Source organism: Thalassophryne amazonica, chromosome 10 (genome assembly GCF_902500255.1).
Source record: "Thalassophryne amazonica chromosome 10, fThaAma1.1, whole genome shotgun sequence".
Taxonomy (NCBI): Eukaryota; Metazoa; Chordata; class Actinopteri; order Batrachoidiformes; family Batrachoididae; genus Thalassophryne; species Thalassophryne amazonica.
Genome location: NC_047112.1, coordinates 54,633,075 through 54,657,438, shown reverse-complemented (window position 1 = coordinate 54,657,438; position 24,364 = coordinate 54,633,075). Strand labels below are relative to the sequence as shown.

The window sequence follows — 24,364 nt, the reverse complement described above, 5'->3', positions numbered from 1 at the left end:
GTCTGCAGCTGTGTTGTTGGGAATGAATGTGCAGCATTGTTCTCCGAACATGGCACAAACACCTCCTTTCTCTGCCAACAACATATCCAGAGCAATGCGATTCTGGAAGGCCATAAGGGACGTGGCTTCTAACTGTGAATGGACAGCCTTAAATCCTTCCTCAGTCCAATTTCCTAATTTCTGTACATTGTAGTGGATGTAGTTTATTCTGTCCACGTTTTTATTAATGGAGCACCACCAACAGATGGAAGATTCGAATCCAGCTGCTATTTGATTAACCAGTTTATACTCGTCAGGCACTCCCCTGGGGACTCCTATTGCGTCAATATATGTTGGATTTCCCACTCCTTTCCAATCTCTTTTCACTCTATGTCTGGCTACGTCTTTCTGCCAATCTTCAGGAATAAGAGAGGCTGCATATGTCGTAACGTCTTCAGGGGTCATGGGTATGGCTTCAACTGGTAACAATAATGATATTAATGCACAATAACCTGACACATTTCGTGGCAGTCTGTCAAAGATTCTGTTATCCCCACACCACCACCATACGTCACTCCTCCCGACAGGTTTGAATGTGGGAGTACTATGGACCACATTCTTACACCAGGCGGTGTGGTTTAAGCTACCCAAAGTCTTACTTGTCCCTGTCAAGTGTACACATGTATGGTTAGCATGCCCAACTTTGCTTGAGAATAAAGGTTTAATCTTAGTCAATTTGGTCACTGGATAGATCTTGTCCCACTTAGAACATTTGTTGTTTGCCGCAATGTATGTCTGTGTCATAGCAGTCAGTAGACAGTCTTTGGGTAATGCTGCCGGTATTACCTGTAATATAGGTCTGGGTCCCATACACACAACACAGTCCTTCTTTGCTGCTAGTCCTGCTTGTTCTGCCATTAAAAGCCAATTGTTATTTTGTCCACTAATTCCTGTAGTTACTAGGAACCAGTCATCTGCCTTCACGTCTTTTGTGCCTTGTACAGACACCCCCTTTGCTTGTATGGGCACCCCCTTTGCTTGTACTTAAGTCGGTCAATATTGGTTGCTGTACTCTATCTGTTTCACAGAGGAAGAAATGGAAATACGGATCTTTTCCTTGTTTGTATACCCAAAGGAGGAACAACCAACAGTCTCCCTCTATATCAGGTGGGAATATGGTTCCTTTTTCTGTGGTATTCACCACTATAGACAGCTTATCATCTGTTTGATACATTTTGAGACTTTGACTCTGGTACTTAGCCCACTCGGTTTGTGCCCATCTTGGTGTCCATCTACTCCATTCATCGGCTACCAACGTTTCCCATCTCCTATCTTGTTGATCGTTGGTCATATACCATGAGAAACTATTTCCGTAATTAGTCCCTCTGTCACCATCCGGCATTCCATGGATAAGAGCACTATATGGTACAGAGATGATCACAGAAGTATTTCTAGGAATGCAGGCCTGTACACCAAATCGGTATGCATTATTCCCATCACAGCTATGTACTGTGGCATTGATTATCGGACTGGGGTCTTTGTTACTTCTTTTTGGTCTCTGCAATCTGTGGATGTGATCCTTATTATCATGTCCCGTGCTCATGGCTTTTAATAATAATACCAATTCAAAAAAGAAAAGTAGCATAACAAGGACTGTCCGTGGGGTCCAGAAACCCCCTTTCTTTTTATCTTTTTCTTTCGCCATTTCTGCACACTACAGCACACCTATGTTCAGAACAGTGGCTTCTTAATGTCTTCTGCTAGCTTTCGTGTCTAACCTGGATCTTAACACCAAGCTCACACACTATTACTAGTCTTGTCCTACTGTTCTTACTGTTTGTCTGTGTCTGCAGAAATGACTTTCTTACAGTGAGTTAAATTAATCCATGTACTTCTTTCCCCAATTTTCAAAGCTGTGGGTGTTGTGAGTAGTACTTGATAGGGCCCTTCCCATTTAGGTGAATGCCAGTGTTTTCTCTTGATGCTTCTTATCAACACCCAGTCTCCAGGTACCACTTTAGGGTCCTCCTGTGGAGAAATGGGATCATCAGTGTTTGGAACTCTCCCTCGTTGTCCTTCTAACATTTTTCTCATGTAATCCGCCAAATTGGCTTCCTCAGGTACATCCCAAATTTGTCCATAATATGGCAATCGATATTTTCTGCCAAACAATGTTTCATACGGTGTCAACCCCATGGTACTAGTTATGTTTATATACATTTTTACCAAATCTACACAATGTGTCCATGGTCTGCCTGTTTCCTCCATTGTCTTTCTAAGTCTGTTTTTTACTGTTCCATTCATCCTTTCCACTAATCCGGCGCTTTGTGGATGATAAGCACAATGATTTTTGAGATTAACCTGTAGTGCTTCTCCTACGTATTGCACTATTGCATTAACAAAATGCGCTCCGTTATCTGAATAGACTGTTTCTGGTATTCCAAATCGTGGGATGATGTCTTTGCATAATGCTTTAGCCACTGTAAGTGAATCTGCATGTTTTGTAGGGAACAATTCTACCCATTTTGAGAAGGCATCAATTATGACTAAACAAAATTCCTTCCCTTCATGTTTACTCAGCTGTATATAATCCATATGAATCACTTGAAAGGGATATTGTGGTGTTGGAAATTTACCTCTTTGGGGTCTCAAATTGCCTTGTGAGTTGTGTTTTGCACATATCATGCATGCTCTACAATGCTGTTTTGCATATGCATCGAACCCATAAAGACAAAAAATAGATTGCAATTGCGATATCATACCCCCTGATGAGACATGCGTCACGCCATGGCTCATAATAGCTGCCCATTTAAACATATTTTTTGGCAATATGGGTTTCTTTTGTGGTCATACGTACAAGTCATTTGCATACGTAGCGCCTTTAGCTATCCACATTTGTTTTTCTCTGTCTGTTGCCTGCTGTTGCATATCAGCAAGCAGTGTACGACCTATATACAAATCTGGAGTTGTTTCCTGTATAACAAAAATAGAAGAAGCTGCTGCTGCCTCTTTTGCTACTCTGTCAGCAAAATCATTTCCTTTTGAAACACTGTCAGAGCCTTTAGTGTGAGCCGCACATTTGCATATAGCAATTTGTTGAGGCAACTTCACAGCTTGCAGTAGGGCAGTTAGGAGAGTGGCATGAGTCACTGGCTTTCCAGATGATGTCACCATTCCACGCTCCTCCCACAGTTTTGCAAACACATGCACTGTGCTGAAAGCGTACTGGCTGTCTGTATAAATTGATACGGCCGTACCTTGAAACAGATAGCAAGCTGCAGTTAAAGCAACTAATTCAGCTGCTTGTGCTGAAAATGACGATGGCAATGAAGCAGAATCTAATACTTCTGAATTTGTGACGACAGCATATCCAGATTGTGTTTGTCCATAAGCATTTTTGGTGGAAGAACCATCCACATACACGATTGTACTGTTTGGGATGGGTGTGTCCCGGAGGTCTGGGCGTGCTTTTGTACAAACTGTTGCTACATCAAGACAATTGTGCGGCTCACCATCCTCAGGTAAAGGTATCAATGTGGAGGGATTCAATGTTGTACAGCGCTCTATCGTAAGGTGTGGCTGTGATAATAGCAAGGACATGCACGAAAGATGTCTTGCTGGGGACAAAAGGCTCATGTTTGTCTGCAACAAAAGTGCAGAGACTGCATGTGGAACTTTCAATGTCAACTGATGGAATAGAACAACATTACTGCTACTTTGAACAGCCATAGAGGCCGCAACAACAGCCTGTACGCATGGTGGTAAAGCACTTGCTACTGCATCCAATTTAGATGAGTAGTAGGCAACTGGCCTCAATTTTGAGCCATACACTTGAACCAAAACACTAGTCATGAACTTATTCTTACAATCAACTGTTTGAGTAAATGGTTTACTATAATCTGGTAGTGCCAAAACTGTGGATGACACTAATGTTTGTTTTACTTTTACAAAGGCTTCCTCAGCATCTTTGTTCCATTCCAACACGGTTGACATTGAAATATCATCTTTGTACATCAAATCAGAAAGTGGACTAGTCAACTCTGCATAGCAAGGAATCCATGCCCTGCAGTAATTTGTCAATCCAAGAAATGACATCATCTGCTTTTTGGTTTGTGGTTTTGGAGCGTGCAAAATTGCTTCCTTCCTGTCAGACAGGATCGTGCGCCCTGTGGCTGATAACTCATGTCCTAAATATTTTACTTTATCCCTACACAACTGAACTTTGTTTCTACTCACTCTGTGGCCATTGTCAAATAAGAAACATAATAATGCTACTGTGTCAGTTATGCAGTTTTCTCGTGTGTCAGAGGCAATCAAAATGTCATCAACATACACTAATAGTTGGCTATCTGCCGGTGGAACGAAATTGGCTAAACATGCTGACATGACTTGAGAATAAATAGTTGGACTCTCTGCGTAACCCTGCGGTAATCTGGTGAATGTATATCGTTGTCCTTTAAAGGTAAAAGCAAACCAGAATTGACTATCTGGGTGTACTGGCACAGAGAAAAATGCATTACTTATGTCAATTACTGAGAAACTATTAGAATTTGGTCTCAGCGAATTTAACAAGGTGTGTGGATCTGGGACACATGGTGCTCTTTTAATCACAGCAGCATTTACTGCCTGCAGATCTTGAATCATTCTCCACCCCACTGAGGGCGGAGCCTTTTTCACAGGAAATATGGGTGTGTTACATGGTGAATCTGGACATGGCACTATTACTCCTGCTGTTAATAAATCCTCTATTACTGGCCTGATTCCTTCAATTGCATCAGGTTTCAATGGATACTGTCTTACACATGGTCTGTATTCTGTTTTTGGCCTTATAACTACAGGTTGTGCATTTTTAATCAGTCCTACGTCTGAAGGACCTGTTGTCCACAATCCTGACGGTACTGAAGAGAGAAGAGCATCCTCTTCAGGACTCAACTGAAACACTCAGGATTGTGAAGTGGACGCATCAATGTGTGTTCCAGCTGTCAGCACCAATGAGACATTAACTAGCACTTTATACAACTTGGTTGATGGACTGAACTCCGTTCGTGGGCCAACTCTACTCCAATCAGAGGCTGACAAAGCTGTTATGACTGTCAGTCCCAATTCTTGCCATTCTGTCAAATATGGCTTACAAAGTGACATATGTAATGGCATACCTGTGAATTTCAATTTTGATACATCTTCAGTGGCGCCTGTTACTGTTATGACGGCTATTGAGTTGCCATCATGAATCAAATCGGTCATTGTCAGTTTCACAGGTGAAACATTTTTCAATTTAGTTTCATAGTCACCATCCGGACCTGGAGGATCTTTATGCCACATTGTGACATGCAGGTCAGGTGGTGACATCTGTTGTTCAGGATTTTTTAGTAGGGCTGTCGCTTGCAAGACGACATCTTTACCCCATCCTGCAGCATCTTCTTCTGAGATGTCAAATGTATAGTAATAGTGGAATGTGGGGTCAGCGCTTTCTTCTCTTACCATGTTAACGCCTCCTGTGCGTTCAACAACTAATTTCCCTTGTTCCACAATTATGGACAAGCCCAATGCAGTCAATCCGTCTCGTCCTAGGAGGTTAACTGGACATTGTGGCATGCTTAACACTGACATAGTACACGTCAGGCCAAATGGATCTGTCAACGTTATGGGTTTGGTGATAGGGACGTCTGATGTTTGTCCATTTGCAGAGCGAACCCTAAAGAGTTCGTTGCTTAATTGATGGACAGGTATGTTGTCATTACATGTGGTTCTACATGCTCCTGTATCACAAAGGAATGTCACTGGTCGTCCATTTACCAACAAAGTCACTTCTGGTTTTGGTACCGGATTTCCCAGCAAGGCACACAGATCCATATCGCAATCAGACTGCCTATATGATGTGGAATCATGGATTATGGATTCTAGTCATTGTGGATACTGTGGCTGAGGAGGATTATTCCGTTGTGGAATTCCTCCTGCTGCTCCCTCAGTAGGTGGATTCGGACAATTTCTATACATATGTCCCTCTCTTCCACAGTTCCAACAAATCAGGGGACCACGTGGTGGCCCTCCCTGTCTGGGCTGCTGTTGTGGTTGCCATGGTCCTTGACGTTGTGGCTGTCCACCTTGTCTATTTTGCCATGGCTTTTTGGGGCGTTTGCACTGCTTCTGCTGTCTTAAGTTACCCTGCTGGTAATATATTTCGTCATCTCCATGTGCTACATACACTCCTTTGTCGCTGTTTCTTGTCTTTTTCTGCTTTAAGACTTCTTCTGCATGACAGCAGTGTGTATGTGTGTCTTCCAATGTGCCTGTAGGCAATCCAATCCAATGTTTCTGTATCCAAGCTTTTATATCCTTATTGGAATGTTGGATCAGAGCGTTTTTCAATTGTTGTTCATACACAGGTGTTTCTGGCAATATGCCACTATGGACCCTAAACACATTCTCAAATCTGCACCTAAACTCTGTCCATGGCTCTCCTTCTTTCTGAGTTGTCCTGGTAATTTCAGTATAATTTATCTTTGGTCCTAACACTCCTTTTGCACGTGTAATCATAGCTTCCACTCTTGTTTTCAAGACTAGATCATCATGTGTCAGTGGCACGCCTTGTTGATCTGCAGGATTCCAGTCTCCGCGTACCTGACTCCATTTAGGGCCACATGCTTTCATCCACACCTGTTGGACTTCAGGTCCATTAAGGTGGTAAGATGTTCTAATGTTTTCTATATCCTGCATAAATCCCTCAATATCGACATGTGGCGATGGTATCATGTCGACTGCTGCTTTGATATCATCAGCATTCCATGTCCGATAAACGAGCATGGTTGGTAGCTGTCCTGCTGTTCCTGCACGAGGATTTGGTACTTCTATCATAGGATAGGCACCTCCCTGATCACTATGTTCCACCATGGGAGGGGCTGTAGGCACTTTCGCTTGACTGCGTGTTTGTGGTTTTTCTGGTTTTTCTCTTTTTACCTTAGGTTTTACCGCCAAATCATACTGTGGTGGCGGTACATCGTCATCCTCTGGTAGAGGAGATAAAGGTCTCTTTGTCACCGACGATCCAGCCGGCGGTGATTGTTGAGGCTGTTCTGGCTCTCTGTGCTGAATTATCACATCTTCTTCTGCCTTACCTACAGCTTTCTTTTTCCTTGCTTTCTCTAATCGTCGCTTCTCTGCTCCTTTCTGTCTGTTCTCTGCTTCTTCCTCCCAAAATGCCACTAAATCTGCCCCTACTTTCTGCATCTTTTTCTCATCACCTTTATGTTCCCGTTCTAACTCCTTCTTTAGCTTCTGTATACTGATCAGGTTCAGTCGTCCGTCAAAGTCATGTTTATTTATCCAGGTCTCCAATTTCTTTGTTGCTTTTGGATTTTTTGCCTCCATAACTTTCCAGTCGTCAGTTGATAAATTTTCCTTATTTTTAGACGTCTTACCCCCCATTTTTATTATCCCTTGTTATAATTTGGACTTCAGACGGGGGCACACCTAGGGTGTTCTAAATCTGAAGTTTTCACACTTTCTTTGGACGTGACAATTAATTTGCCGTCGTGTGGTTGATTCCTTTCACCTCCCCGTAGGAAGCGGAATCACTTGCCTCTGCTTCCACACGCACGGTTGTCACTAACGTTGTCCAAAGTATTACACTTTCACACAGTTATTTACACTTGCGCAAAACACTATTTACACATAGAAACACTCCTAATAATCGTACGCGTATTCTTATGTCAGGGGAGCTCGCCCTCCCGTGAAATTTAACTAATGTCCTGCCTTAGGGGACTCCGCCGTCCCTGCCAAATTTAACTACTTTTTTACAGTGCACGTATTTCTACCCGGGATTTCCTTTACGTATTAAAACAGAGGAGTCCGTATCCTCCTTCCGGAATTTAACTACTTGCGTCCCTCGCAACCGTAGAGGAGTCCGCCCTCCTTACAGAGTTTAACTGTGTTTCATTAACAGACGATTCTGTATCATCGCTTACGGAGTTTAACTGTTTTATGTGATCACTTTTATCCCCTACCGGTACGCGTATTAAAACAGAGGAGTCCGCACCCTCCTTACAGAGTTTAACTGCTTTGCATTAACAGGCGATTCTGTATCATCGCTTGCGGAATTTAACTGTTTTATGTGATCTGATCACCACTCACTCAGTACTGTTTACAAAGAAATTTTACTCACTGACTCGACTTCCTGTCTGTCTTCTTCGGGAAAATCTCGTCAACCAGACGATGCCAACGGTGGTCGACAATTGCAGACACGATCAATCGATCGATCAGACCTTGGCCAAGGATTTACGTCTGGACTTGACGACCTCCGCCGGACACCTCCGGTGTTGTTGAGATCCCGGACGAGCCCCCAGTCAATGTTGGGTATTTTCTCCTCCAAACATTTGTAAAACCTTTAACAAGACAAACAGAGTCAAGAAACACCAGTGAGACAGAAAATCAAATATTACGCGCGGAGTGCGGCCAGGCTGTACACCAAGGCTACACTAAAGTCTGGCCTGCTTTTCCGCTCTTTTTATTAAGAGACGCCCTCATCACATAAACAAGAAACTTGTCCTAAGGGTGGGGGTAATGACACAAGACAAGTTTCTTCCCATAACATAAACGCATACGTCAAGTGCAGCTGTAAGGAAGAACACTTCAGGTCAGCACATCTCGTTCGTCTGTTGCAGGTATCAGCTGTTCTGCATCTGCCTGAAGTGTCCTGTCTTCCACACTCCTTCACACTAAACACCACATCACAATAGTCAAAACGTTCTCTTGCTCCCAGTCGTTAGAGGCTGCGAAAACAGTTATGTTATAACAATAAGTACATCCAGTCCTTCATTCCCAGCTCAGATTGACCCCAGAGTGCTAAAACAAAATTGAATTCTCAGGATTGCATTAAGACAGGTGCAAAACAGCACATCTCCGTTCTCATGAGAAAGAAGACAAAGCTAAAACAAGGTTGAATAACACGTACGTTCTCAGGGTGAAGTGCAAAACAGCACAACACCGTTCTCATGAGAAAGAAGACAAAGCTAAACAAGGTTGAATAACACATACATTCTCAGGGTGAAGTGCAAAACAGCACAACACCGTTCTCATGAGAAAGAAGACAAATGTACAAACGTTTAACAGTGATAACATATATACAAAATCTTTAACACAGTCTGCGAAGCAAGAGCGCAAAAGGGACAAAAGAGGAACTTAACAAAACCGAAGCTCATGATCTCGACGAAACGCGCCTGGAGTCACAGCTGGAGCAGTGTGTCCAGAACAAAAGAAGGATCATCTCAGTCATCATCAGAATCCACACTGTCTGACGACATGCTGCGCGCTCAGTCTTCCTCCAATTAAAAAAAAAAAGAAAAGTGCGCCTTGGTCACTGCTGTATCACTGTATTATGTTCTAAGCCATATATATTTATTTATAACAGAAAACTCTCAAAAGGGAGAATAAATATAAATATAAGTGTAAAGATGACTGAATATATCAGAGCAGTAATTGATCAGTGCGTGTGAACGCGCGCATTGACTCACATGTTATTTCCATCAGCTGATCACTGATCCACAACGTGAATTCTTCCTTCCAGAACAGCTCTTTATATCATCATTTTGATTCATCTACCTGTTGCCTACAGAAGCACTGGATTGTCATTCCTACACTCATATTGTTATATTTAATACAAAATAATAAGCGCATACAGCAGCTCCTGCTGCCGCTGATGCTGCATTCAAGTACTGTCGGAAATTACACAACTTTTTTGTTGTTTCAAATTCAACAGTTGCTTGTGGCAAAATAATTAATTATATCCACACAAAAGATTAATTCTGGCCTATGTAAGGTGCCTGAGCCCATTGAAGCTGCCCCCCCCCCCCCCCCCCCCCCCCCCCACACACACACAGATAAAAAAAAATCCAAGCAAGCAGGCTGAGTTTGCTGTAATTTCCAACGGTACATGAAGCAGCAGCAGCCTCAGCGCTCACAGACTGGCTTCTGCGCTGTGTGAAAACATTCAGCTGCTCCAACGAAGTCAAATTAAACAATGACATGAGGAAAAACTAAATAAACGATTAAAAAACGTCAAGAACGACAGCAAAATGAAACACAGACGAATTGAGGTTTTTGTTGCCCTTCGTTCAAATTTTTCAACAGTTTAAAAATCCTGATGTAGCGCCAGCTGCAGGAACGAGACTGCGCGAAGGTTAAACAATGTCAACGACAGTCAACGAAAGTCCAGATTTCTTGTTTCGTCAGGGCTTCGTCACCCTTCGTTAAGTGCCGCGTGACTATGCCTTTATAAAATTGGCTTGGGTCATTGCTCTGCGATGTGTTCCATGGGTTGTGTGCCAAGAACATGGGAGTACATTTTTTAAATATCTAATACAGCCACAGCACTGTACACCCGCAAGCTGTTGGATTCATTTCATGTGTCCTTTTTCTGCCAGTTTACTGGGGCTGGGTTTTGGAGGTAACACGTTAAATAAGATAGCCTAAAGATACCGGTCACCAGCTACAACCTTCGCCAAAAGCTTTTCTTGACTAGACAGGATATATGTATAATCCCTTCAGCTTAGTCTGGGTCTACCATGTGGCCAAGTCAGACCTAACTGGGAAACTCTGAAAGAGAGGAGTTCTGATCAAAGCCACATGAGCTTTCATTTTTCCAACCCAAAGGAGAAGTGGTTCTGCTGAGAAGTGGTTTGCAGGACTCCTCACCCTGCCTTTTGTTGGTTAGCACCCACAAACTTATTGTTTTGATCACCTCGTGTTTATGGTCATACGTGAGAATTGCAGTGTTGATCATCCAAACCTTGATGTCCTTGAGCAAGATACTTCATCACCAACTGGCTCCCAGTGTGCAGTTGAGTGTGTTGCATGGCAGCACCCTGACTTTGGTGTGGAGTGAATGCATGACTATAAAGCATCATTGTAAAGTGCTTTGAGCATCTGCTTCAAATGGAAAAGCTCTGTACAACTATAAATGCAGTCTATTTTAGGGCTGAAATGATTAGTCGAGTAACTCGAATAATTCAATTACAAAAAATGTTTGAGCCACATTTTGTGCCTCGAAGCTTCGTTTAACATTGTAGTACTTATGCCAGGCCTGTGTGTGGTGCTGTAACATCCCCAGAAAAGCAAACAGAAGAAGACTAGAGCACGCATAAGGTGTGAAAGCGCTAATCAAATTAGCACAATAGCTACAGTTTTCCAATGCAACACACAGTGTGAAATAAAGACTTTTAGGAGAAAAACGGTCCATGCTGATCATCTGAAATAGCTTACTGTGCATTTAAAGTGAAGCAGTGTGTTTGTCTGTCTTTAAAAAAACACAGTTTCCTCCGCTGCCTGTTCTTGGCTCTGCGTGGGGAGTGGCTATTCGCGCGGCGGCCAGTGGCTGCCTCTCTGCCCGGTGTGAGTGGCTCAGCAGTGCCCTCACAGCTTCGTCCTCGGCCACACTGACAGTCTGGAAGAAGTCCACTCTTCCTTCTGTGTTTTGTTCAGACTCGCACTGAATGTTTCACGTTTTAATTTTTGCCACACAACGCTTCACAAACACGGTAACTCAAATAATAATAATAAAACTGAATGTTGCTTGCATGTTCAACTTCCCGCTGAAATGCATTTGCTGAATCGCAGAGAAAGAGGGATAAAAAAATCACGCAGGGACTCAGTTGACCAACCTTCAAAAAAAAGGGTTAAATTTTTGGGGAAAACCAAAAAAAACAAAACAGAAAGCCACATCCCATTGCCATTGCAGCAAAATGTCAAGACTTTGGCCCCACTTTGGCTGAGCTCCTGACACCAGGAAAGATCCAAAACTTGTAAAGATATGAAAATTAAATGATTGCCCAGGAAAACAGAAAGGGATATACTAAATTTGACAATCTCTGTGATGACGCAACAACATTGTGCCATTGCTTAGGGAGAGCCCTGGACTGTTGATGTTGTTAAAAACACAAAATTTCTTTTTATCCGATTACTCGATTAATCGCCAGAATAATCAATAGAATACTCGATTACTAAAATAATCACTAGCTGCAGCCCTAGTCTTTTTTGCATTTTTTGGCTCACATTGTTCTTTACTTTGACATTCCAAAGTAACACATTACTTGAGATGCTTGTCCAATCCCTTTGAGATGCTTCCATTTCATTTCCTGCCTATGTGTTGCATGTGTTGCATTAGAATGGGAGGCAGAGCCTTCAGCTTTCAGGCTCCTCTCCTGTGGAACCAGCTCCCAATTCAGATCAGGGAGACAGACACCCTCTCTACTTTTAAGATTAGGCTTAAAACTTTCCTTTTTGCTAAAGCTTATAGTTAGGGCTGGATCAGGTGACCCTGAACCATCCCTTAGTTATGCTGCTATAGACGTAGACTGCTGGGGGGTTCCCATGATGCACTGTTTCTTTCTCTTTTTGCTCTGTATGCACCACTCTGCATTTAATCATTAGTGATCGATCTCTGCTCCCCTCCACAGCATGTCTTTTTCCTGGTTCTCTCCCTCAGCCCCAACCAGTCCCAGCAGAAGACTGCCCCTCCCTGAGCCTGGTTCTGCTGGAGGTTTCTTCCTGTTAAAAGGGAGTTTTTCCTTCCCACTGTAGCCAAGTGCTTGCTCACAGGGGGTCCACCATTACTTAAAAAGCCATCACTTGACCCAGCTATCTTAGCTAATTATAGGCCAATCTCCAACCTTCCTTTTCTCTCAAAAATTCTTGAAAGGGTAGTTGTAAAACAGCTAACTGATCATCTGCAGAGGAATGGTCTATTTGAAGAGTTTCAGTCAGGTTTTAGAATTCATCATAGTACAGAAACAGCATTAGTGAAGGTTACAAATGATCTTCTTATGGCCTCGGACAGTGGACTCGTCTCTGTGCTTGTTCTGTTGGACCTCAGTGCTGCCTTTGATACTGTTGACCATAAAATTTTATTACAGAGATTAGAGCATGCCATAGGTATTAAAGGCACTGCGCTGCGGTGGTTTGAATCATATTTGTCTAATAGATTACAATTTGTTCATGTAAATGGGGAATCTTCTTCACAGACTAAAGTTAATTATGGAGTTCCACAAGGTTCTGTGCTAGGACCAATTTTATTCACTTTATACATGCTTCCCTTAGGCAGTATTATTAGACGGTATTGCTTAAATTTTCATTGTTACGCAGATGATACCCAGCTTTATCTATCCATGAAGCCAGAGGACACACACCAATTAGCTAAACTGCAGGATTGTCTTACAGACATAAAGACATGGATGACCTCTAATTTCCTGCTTTTAAACTCAGATAAAACTGAAGTTATTGTACTTGGCCCCACAAATCTTAGAAGCATGGTGTCTAACCAGATCCTTACTCTGGATGGCATTACCCTGACCTCTAGTAATACTGTGAGAAATCTTGGAGTCATTTTTGATCAGGATATGTCATTCAAAGCGCATATTAAACAAATATGTAGGACTGCTTTTTTGCATTTACGCAATATCTCTAAATCAGAAAGGTCTTGTCTCAGAGTGATGCTGAAAAACTAATTCATGCATTTATTTCCTCTAGGCTGGACTATTGTAATTCATTATTATCAGGTTGTCCTAAAAGTTCCCTAAAAAGCCTTCAGTTAATTCAAAATGCTGCAGCTAGAGTACTGACGGGGACTAGAAGGAGAGAGCATATCTCACCCATATTGGCCTCTCTTCATTGGCTTCCTGTTAATTCTAGAATAGAATTAAAAATTCTTCTTCTTACTTATAAGGTTTTGAATAATCAGGTCCCATCTTATCTTAGGGACCTCGTAGTACCATATCACCCCAATAGAGCGCTTCGCTCTCAGACTGCAGGCTTACTTGTAGTTCCTAGGGTTTGTAAGAGTAGAATGGGAGGCAGAGCCTTCAACTTTCAGGCTCCTCTCCTGTGGAACCAGCTCCCAATTCAGATCAGGGAGACAGACACCCTCTCTACTTTTAAGATTAGTCTTAAAACTTTCCTTTTTGCTAAAGCTTATAGTTAGGGCTGGATCAGGTGACCCTGGACCATCCCTTAGTTATGCTGCTATAGACGTAGACTGCTGGGGGGTTCCCATGATGCACTGTTTCTTTCTCTTTTTGCTCTGTATGCACCACTCTGCATTTAATCATTAGTGATCGATCTCTGCTCCCCTCCACAGCATGTCTTTTTCCTGGTTCTCTCCCTCACCCCCAACCAGTCCCAGCAGAAGACTGCCCCTCCCTGAGCCTGGTTCTGCTGGAGGTTTCTTCCTGTTAAAAGGGAGTTTTTCCTTCCCACTGTAGCCAAGTGCTTGCTCACAGGGGGTCGTTTTGACCGTTGGGGTTTTACATAATTATTGTATGGCCTTGCCTTACAATATAAAGCGCCTTGGGGCAACTGTTTGTTGTGATTTGGCGCTATATAAAAAAATTGATTGATTGATTTGAAATACTGTGGTTGTGGTGAACTTGTACATACTACACTGTCCTTGTTATACCAGTTCTAAGCATGTCACAGCTGGCTAATTCTTCAGTATGTTTGTACTTGCAGCCAGTCATTTATACAAAATGACTTTTGTTTGACTCTGTAATTCTGAATTAAAAAAAAACAGCTGTCATAATCCTGGGAAAGCACCCTAACAATGTTCATTACTGTCAAGGAGTGGACTTGTGGAAATGTCAAAAAGCCAACCATGATGTTTCATCCTGTCAACTCAAACCTGTGTCAACATCAGGCTGACTCATCCCAGGTGTCACCGCACATCTTATCTCCCTCCAACCCGTTTCAATTGTTTACCCACTCTCCACCCAGACATGTACGTTCCTTCGCTGTCAAACGTAATCAGGGTCGGAATTCAAGTGCCAGCTCGAGCAGGAAATAGGCGAGAAAGGCTGGAGTGTAGCACATCTCCCTCACCAACTGTCACATTTAATCAGATGTCCGCCGATGCGTCACAACCATATTGAATGAATCTTTATTAGGTGGGCTGACAGTCCACAGCAAGGGTGGAAGCGAGTTTTGTGTCTTTAAAAGTACTGTGGCACCATTGCTTCACTGAACAAGCAATTTTGCTTCAAAGTGATATATCTAATCACAGTTTTAGAAAGCACATTTTACTTTGCCAGCATTCTGAGTTCTTATAGTCATTTGCTAAATTCAAAGGAACTGGATTTGTTGTTTATTCTTGAAATGTTTCATTGCTCTTTCGAATCAGTTCAGCTGCAGTGAAATTTAAAAAGCTGAAGCCTGCTTCACAATTCACTGCACGTGTGGTGGACACATACAGGTTGCAGGGAGTGGCAGCCTGCAGGCATGCCACAGCTATCTGGGGGAAAGTTTGTGAAAAAGTACGGGCATCAGACTTTTGAAATTCAGGCAGCGTGGCTGGCGTACATGAGGCGTGGGGAATATTGCGCCATCAGTCCATGGCAATTGCATGCCTGACACATGTTAACAGTGCGTGTAAAGTGATTGTGGAGTGCGTATGACTTACGCACAGGAGTATGGCCTGCCCCTGTGACGCAGGTGGTCGACACGAGACAATCACTCCTGACTAGCATGTCAGCAAAGTCAATATCACTTTGTGTCTGGCCTCCTCCTTTCAGGACCTTGGACAGCACCTTTCAGCTGATCACAGCTTTCTCTTTGAAGCAAAAGAAAGCACTTTCTTGGTGGGGCTCTTTCTCTCTGGTTTTTTCATGTACTCACGCATGTACAGTGAGGAAATGTGACATCATCTGTCCATCAGAGCCGCAACTCCGCGGGAGAGTGACGAATTTGCCAACGGACAAAATATTAACAAGCCCTTTTGCTTTGTCAGTCAGTGTGACACAGCCTTTTGCCACACTTGGGCTGCACATTATGGAATATAGTCCCTTTTAGAATGCTACAGACTACACGGCCTCCCCTGTACGTACATACATACATACATACACACACATATATATATATATATATATACATATATATATATATATACATATATATATATATATATATATATATATATATATATTTAAGTGCTTCTTCATTTTTTGGTTCCTTTGGGGGTAAAAATTAATTTTGTGAAATTTCATGAGATTTGAAAAATCTTAACCACTGCAGCCCAGCCCCTGTTTTTAGTGACGTGAGTGTGACATTTTGAGTTATGGACTGGATACATTAATTCATTATTGGCAGATTTTGTTACATCTGCATTTTTGAGGCATTCAACATCAACATGGACTTCCTCATCAAGGACCCCTCAGAGATGGAGGATGACCTGTCATTCCAGCTGTCACAGCAGGTCCTGGATAACATTGCTGCTGTCAGTGATTTTGCTGAGCGAGGAGTTGCACTTACCCAGGATTACAATTAGATCCTAACAAAGGATGAACAGTAGCAGTGATACCTGCTGCAAGTTGCTGAGTGGCATTCACGTCAGTTGTCGGAGGCAAAGAAAATCGGAACCAAACACTCCCCATAACTGTTTGTTTTTGTCAAATAGGTGGACAGTGACCTGTAATGCTTTGTTTTATCTCTCCTGTATGGTCAGTTAAAGGAGAAAGGATTATTGTTTCGATTTGTATTTCATTTGTGAACAGGAACATTACTATTGCTAGTTTGCACTAATATGCTCAACTATTGCAACTTCCACCCCGTGTGCGGCAGTGGTTAAACTAGTCAGATCAAAATAAAATTTTGCACAAAACATTTTCTCATCAAGGTGAATAATTTTCCCAGGAAGCGCCTCAAGAAAGATACATTTTTAATTTTGACATACTGTAGAGGACCACCCTAATATACATATTCGTCTTCTGGCTGCTCATCATTTCCATTTCCTCTATCACACCAACTGCCTGCATGTCCTCCTTCAGCACATCCATAAACCTCCGCTTTGGCCTCCCTCTTTTCCTCCTGCCTGGTGGCTCCATCCTCAGTATCCTTCTCCCGATAAACCCTGGGTCCCTCCTCTGCATATGTCCAAACCATCTTAATCTCACCTCTCTGACTTTGTCTCCAAACTGTCCCACCTGAGCAGTCTCTCTGATATTTTCTTCATTCATCAGCTCCTCAAAATATTCCCTCCACCCTCCCAGCACATTACCATTTGCTTCTTCATGCATCTTCATGTTTTACCACCCTAACCTGCTGCACATCCTTTCCAGCTCTGTCCCTTTGTCTGGGCAATCAGTACAAGTCCTTTTCTCCTTCCTTACAGTTCAGTTGTACAGCTTGCTGTATGCTTTTTCATAGCTTTTGCCACTTATCTTTTCACCTTACGACCTCTCCTTGTACTCCACTTTCTTCATCTCTCTGACTATCCCAATCCTTTTTCGGCAACCTTTCTCTTCATGCTTTCCTGGACATCTATGTTCCACCACCAAGTCACCTTGTCTTCCTTCCATTGTTCAGATGTCACACCCACTACGTGCCTTGATGTCTCCACATCTCCAGTACTTTTCCAGTTGTCCAAAACTGCTTCCCCTCCATCACACCCACTGCTTTCCTTGATGTCTCCACATTTGCAGTACCGGTACTTTTCCAGTTGTCCAAAACTGCTTCCCCTCATCACACCCACTACTTTCCTTGATGTCTCACATCTGCAGTACTTTTCCAGTTGTCCAAAACTGCTTCCCCTCCATCAAGTGCCTCTTTCACCTACTCACTGAATTTCAGTCTTCCTCCTTCACCTTCTACCATCTGATCTTTTATTGAGCTCTCACTCTCTTCTTCTTCACCTATAAAGTCATCCTACAAAGCACCATCCAATGCTGTCTAGCTACACCACCGTACAGTCTCTAATTTCTTTGAGCTTGCATCTTCTACAAAGAATTAAGTCCAGCTGTGTGAGTCTTCCTCTACTCTTATCTGTCACCCTGTGCTCCTCCCTTTTCTTAAAGTAGGTATTCACCACAGCCATTTCCATTCTTTTTGCAAAATCAACTACCATCTGCCCTTCCACATTACTGTCCTTGATACCATATCTATCCATTATTTCCTCATCACCTCTGGCCCCTTAGCTGGCATGCCCATTGAAGTGCACGCCAATCAACGCTTGGGCACACTTTCCACCACCTCATCTAACTCACTCCAGAAATTTTCTTTCTCCTTTGTCTCGCATCCTACCTGTGGGACATATGCACTGATGATATTCATCATCACCCCTTCAATTTCCAACTTCAAACTCATCACCTTGTCAGACACTTGTTTAACCTCTAACACACTCTGGGTTCATTTATTGCTCATGCATCCTGTCTATATCTTTACATAAGACACCTAATCTACATTGTCTCATTCCACCCAACTGTAAATGGATATCTGGCTTGACTGGGGAAGTAACCGGCTTTGGACTGGCGTCCCACTCCATGGGGAATTGTAGACTGTCATCTGCTTGACGTTATGGAATCCAAAGATAAGCACCGGCACCAAAGAGTCTTAGGGCCTGTATAGGGCTTACTTCTTTTTCAGCAATTGCTTTTTTAACTGTAGTATATCAAAATGTTCAGAACAATCGCTGCCTTTTGGAAAATACCTCTTTATTCATGTGGATAAAATGTTTTGGTGTTATAAATCATAATCCAAATTATATATTTACCAAAGTATTTGGGTAACAAACATTGTGTGATATATGAAAAAAATTAAATCGGTGTATGTGAAAGCACAAGAAATAAAATGTGTGCTGTGCCACACACTAGTACCATCTACTTAGAACTGCATAGCAGTGAACTGCTAAAAAGTCCTTCCAGCTACTCCCTTGTTTTCACTTGAGGTCACCACAGCAGATCCGAAGTGGATCTGCATGTGAGCTGGTACTTTACAAAAACACATATTTATAAAATAAAATAACTTATCAGTGTTAGCTGGATGTCTTCCATTTTCAAATGAATCATTATCATCCACTTTGTTAATATCTGTAATTGCTGCATTGAAATACAATAATTGCTAATTCCATAATTCCTGCATTGAAACATGAAAAAATCATCCCTGCATGTGTTTTTGGCATTGATTTTCATTGTGTGAAAGGTTATATAAAAATGATGATGTTTTGAAGTCAGCGGGAAGGTTCTTTTTAATTTTTTGAGCAAAAGCACAGAGACTCGGTGACATTGCAGGAGCATGTGATCTCTTCCAGTTTCTAGGATTGACTGTGAGTCACACATTGTCTTAAGGGAAGAGGGAAACTTCAGCTAAGATGTCTATATCAGAAAAGAAAACTTTATCAGGACGCATTGGCGTCCGTGGACCCCAGAATGTTAACCATTGACTGAAATTTGATTGAATATACATCTGCAGCATTAAATTATTATTGTTGTTATAGAAAGAACTTTCATAACGTTTCTGTCCACAATTGGCATCTGATAAAACAATATTAATCTGATTTGTGCTCATTATTGAAGACATTGGTTAATAGAGTTTTGCACATTCTTGTTTGTGTTGTTGTAGATCCATCTCTCACTCTCTGTCATTTTCTCTCTCAGATTAAATGTGACCAGTACTGGCCCAGTCGTGGCACAGAAACCTACGGTATGACTCAGGTGACCCTACTGGACACCATAGAATTGGCTACTTTCTGCGTCCGCACCTTCTCTTTGCACAAGGTAGGCTGATGCAGTCATGCTTTTTTGCATAATTGTGTGGTTGTACACCAACATGCAAACATACAATGTCATCGAAGACAACAAAAACATGAAAATATAGACAAAAAACCATATACTGCACAAGCTCATGCCACCTTTCTTTGATCCATGATGTTCATTATGGGCTTGACTATAGGCTTTGCTTGAAGACTACAGCGTGACGACATTGGAAATAATAGCATTAAACAGAACCCAAAAAAATCAAGAACAATAGACTATATTTAATGGACAAACACTCTGTGATGTCATTCAAGGGTTTTCTGAAGGGTTGCTTTGAAACTCAAGTGGGGAAGTTTTGGATATGGCCAACGTAGCAGTGGCTGACTCCACCTCTCTCCTTGCCAACCCATAAATGAGTAACAGGATGGAGCATGGGTTAGGCCAGGATGATGTGGACACGCTCACCTATCTCTACCTTGGTAACTGGGGTTCAAGTGACTGATTAACACATTTTTGCAGAATGCACTGTGCCTCTACAAGAGCTCATGATGCTAACATACAAATTAAATAACAACTAGAGCACCGCGCTCGAAGAGCGCAAACCTCCATCAACAATAGTTTCCAATTCCACAAAAATTGTACCTTGAAACAAATTTTCAAGGTTTTCAAGGTCCTGTTAGAAGTGGCTTCTCATAAGCTAAATTAGATGTGATGAAATGTCAGGAGTATGTATTTAGTTCAAGCACTTCAATCGAAGGTTTTTTGTGGTGTTGTTAGGGATTTTTTATTTTGCTTTTTCAGTTTCTGAATTATTTTTCAGATAATTTTCACAGAACATTGTTATCTCTGCTATGCACAATTTGTCATTGCTTTTTTACACTTGGTTTTTGACTGATAACTGGAAGATAGACAAACAGGCATAAAATTGGAACCTCCATCCAATTTTGGTGGTGTAGATGAATCCATAACAGACAAATGAGAGTGATTGAGGCACTTTTGATAAAGATATAATGCAAAATGTACACGAAATGGCCTTTCAAGATTAAATTCAAATGTTCACAAAATCCATAGTCCAGATCAGATCCGATGTCGCAGACTGAATATTCCATCTAAAAATCAGTCCGCCCTGCCTTCACTGCACATGCGTAATTTCACAGCATCAGCAGCGTCATTTCTGAGTGTCAGCAGCGATCCACCGATTATCACCTCGTTTCTGTTTAAAACTGCACTCCAGTCGTCATCTATGTCAGCGACAAATATCTGAAGCTTTTGTACAACAATCATTTCCACATAAATTCATCATTATTTCATAATACAAGATGGAGGAAGCGATCAGAGCGCGACAGCAGCACGTCTGAGTCTGATGTGCTGCTGCGCCAACGTCATTTTGGAGCATCAGTAGCGATTCATCGATTATCACCTCGTTTAAAACGGCCTCGTTTCTGCTTTAAACTGATTTTAGAATGATTTAAGAGGTTTAAGTTGTCATTTGATGGCTAATAATCACATTATTGCCTTTGATCACTTTGGGTGTAGAATCAGACTCAGTAGGTCTCAGACACATATGCAGAGAAAACACAGTGAAGGCAGGGCAGACCGATTTTTTAGAGGGGGGGCCGTTTGGTCGGCGACACTGGATCAAACTTTGTCAGGCGATACTAAGTGCCTGTCTGCACCTCACTTTCAAATATGAGAGTGATTGGGGCACATTTTATTTATAATGTCAAATCTATATTAAATGAGGTTTTGAATGTTAAATTTAAATGGCCACAAAATCTGTCATTTACATCAGATCTGGATCAAACTTTGTCAGTTGATAAAGGATACCATCCTACATAAGGATCTCAAATATGAAAGAAATTTCATCTCTTTTGACAGACTTATGAATTTTAGAATATTTGTTCAATGTTGTAGATAGGGATTTTCCCAATATTCCAAGGTTTTTCCTGGCTTTGACCTTTGACCTATGACCTTGAAAATTGAATTAGTTCTTGCCTATCAGGATATGAATCTTAAGGAAAAATTTCATAACAATATATGAAAAAATGGGGTTCCAGTCTGTTCACAAACAACCAAACAAATGAAAACATAAAATAATGAAATCATAACCTCCTCCAACTTCATTGGCAGAGATAAAAACAAAATTTTAGTCACTGAAAATCTGTTTGTTATTCCAATCAACTGCACTGAAACAGAATTATCCCCCCCCCCCCCCCCCCAAAAAAAAAAAAAAGATTTAAGGCCCCACAAAAAAGAAAACATTAGTTTATCATCCTTGACATCAAAAAAAAGTGGTGAGGGTGGGCAGATTTTTATTTATTTTCTTAGACACTGGTACAGACAGTGTCATTTCAAACCTGAAAAACAACACATACAGCACCTGAATACCAAGTGAGGAACTGAAAATATCAGCTGTTTTTAAAATAAATCTTGTTTCGTTGTTGAAATTCACAAAAATAAAAAATAAAATAATTGATGTGAGCCAGTTTCAGCATGCGGGCGGGGTTGATGAACTAATGTTTTTTTGTTTTTTTATGGGGCCTAAATTGTCATAAGGGCCTCTTCACACATAACACGGAAGACGCAGAAACCGGAAGAAAATCTGCAAACCACAAAACCCACGAAAAATTCCATCTGCTGTTGGGAGGAACGCACGGTCGGACAGGTGTGCATGATACTGCGGCGATGGTTTCGTGCACGCTCGTGTTTGTGTGCATGAACACAGTGCGAGCACGTGGAAGGTCACACACACCACAGCTGATGAGGGAAAAATTAATACAAGACCACAATTATAAAACTTGATTCCTGCTATAAAAGAGAATTTAGCTTCCGCCTAGACGTACACCAGGAAGTAATGATGACGACGATACACGCCATTTGTGTGTGTGTGTGTGAGGGAGGGGAGGGGTCGGCATAGTTACACCCATATGTGTTGCTAGGTGACACCACACTCGAATGTGATCGCCTGCTCTCTACTATCGTACCACGAGCGCGAATAGCACCGCCTTTTCTAAGTGTTCTAAGTTTTCTAAGCGGTGTTAGATGGTCATGTGCGACACCTGGAATTTGGCCAACACCTGCCGAGAGGGGGATCGAATGAGCACTCACAATGCAGTCTCTGTCTTTCAGCTGCTTGTGTGTGCGAATGGTTGTAGCGGCAGGTGTATGAGGCGTTTGATGTGGCTCTGATTTTTCACCACTGGCATGCAATTCCTCCTTCGTGCGCTAGTTGGCTTCAATTGTGTTATGTGTGAAGGGGCCCTAAAGGAGGTAGCAGCTCTGTTAGTAGCCTAGACGACAGCTGTCATTCAGATCAACAGCACTTCTAATTATGCAATAACTTTTTGGCAAATTTAAACTGATGAGTAACATATAACAGATCTGTGCCCAGTGTGTTTGGGGTGTTACACCTAACAGACCCGTGTGAGGGCTGCAACAAGACCTGCCTTTGGAAGGATCAAATTTTGCCTCTTTATCAGATAGCAACACACCAAAATGTACATTAATGTTGTACCTAGCGGCGACGTAACAGACGCCTGAGCAGACAGCAGGACAGCAGCAGCAGCCGTGGTGCTTTAAAGGCATCTGGTGACATTCAGGGCCATTGACATTCTGCTGCTGCTCTCAAACGCCATCAAACCCACATGATTCTCTCCCTCCCTCTCTCTCTCTCTCTCTCTCTGTCTCCCTCTCTCTCTCTCTCTCTCTCTTTCATGACTGCAGTCAGTGCTGTGATTTCTCACTGAGCTGTTTTCATGCAGAGAAAAAGAAAGGCTCTGTTGGATTCATGAGAAGTTTTCGGTAGCCCACGCTGGCAGCAGATACACACACTTCAAGTACATTTACACAGCAGCCACCCAGATACCTCTCCATATGTATGCATGTCCTGCATTGATGCAGAATTGTTTCTGCAGTAACACCCTTTGCAAATAATAATAATAATAATTATTATTATTATTATTACTCAAGGAAAACAGCAGCATGTGTCAATCACACCACACCGTCTGCCCCAACTGCAGAAATAGGGAATGTCCAGAAATGAAGAGGAAAAAATAAGTAGGTCAATTTGCTTTTAATTACTACGCTCATTTATTCATTTATTCAACAGAAGAAAAAATCTCTATCAGGGAAGCAGAAGTGCTGCATTGAAATGCAAACAGCACCTCCATTAGAGGATCTTCTCAGCAACAAAGCAAAGAAAGATGGAAAGATGTAAGAGGGGTTTTTTTGTTCCCCTCATCTTATCCATGTCTGAAATCTTCCTCTGGATACCAGCTTGTATCTTTGATGCTTCAACACTTGTGAGGCTGAAGCTGGTAGGCAGTCTCCCGGAATGCCGCCGTTTCTGTGTGGAGATGCTCTGAGAAGAACCTGATAAAAATGCAAAAATCGGTACAAAGGATGGACCCACCTCCACACATCTAAATGTAACCATAAGGTTTACACTCATTAGAGTGTAAACCTCAATCAAAGCCATCCATTAAAAAATAAAAGGAAATCTCTTCATCTTGAAACCCTCTTTTTTCTCAGATTTCATGAAAATCAGATGATTAGGATATGGAGTGATCATGGTGAAAGTGAAAATTAATTGGTTTTAAACAGACAAGTTTGAGAGCATGAACTGTTGCTGCGCTTTCCTGCATCCACAACACCATGGTCCTGGACAGCAGCCACCCAGGCAGACAACCGATCTGTTTCCACATCTGTAAAATAACATAAAAATATTGTTCTGCTGCTGCTGCCAGGTGACGCGTGGGCGTCCCCTTGGCCTTCTCCAGCCAATGGTGTCCTCACACTCGGAAACCTGTGTGCTGGATCATGCACAGAGAAAAGTTGTAGCTGATGCTTCCTCACAATGCAAGTGATGCTCCTCATCCTTG

At 42.1% G+C, this 24,364-nt stretch overlaps 1 protein-coding gene across 1 annotated transcript in view; it reads left to right on the top strand.

Moving 5' to 3' along the window:
* The window catches only part of ptprsa (protein tyrosine phosphatase receptor type Sa), a 515,480-nt gene that overhangs the window by 445,032 nt on the left and 46,084 nt on the right, over positions 1-24,364 (top strand). Inside the window, 1 exon segment of the mRNA XM_034180027.1 lies at positions 19,386-19,505. Coding sequence (XP_034035918.1) covers positions 19,386-19,505 — 120 coding nt within the window.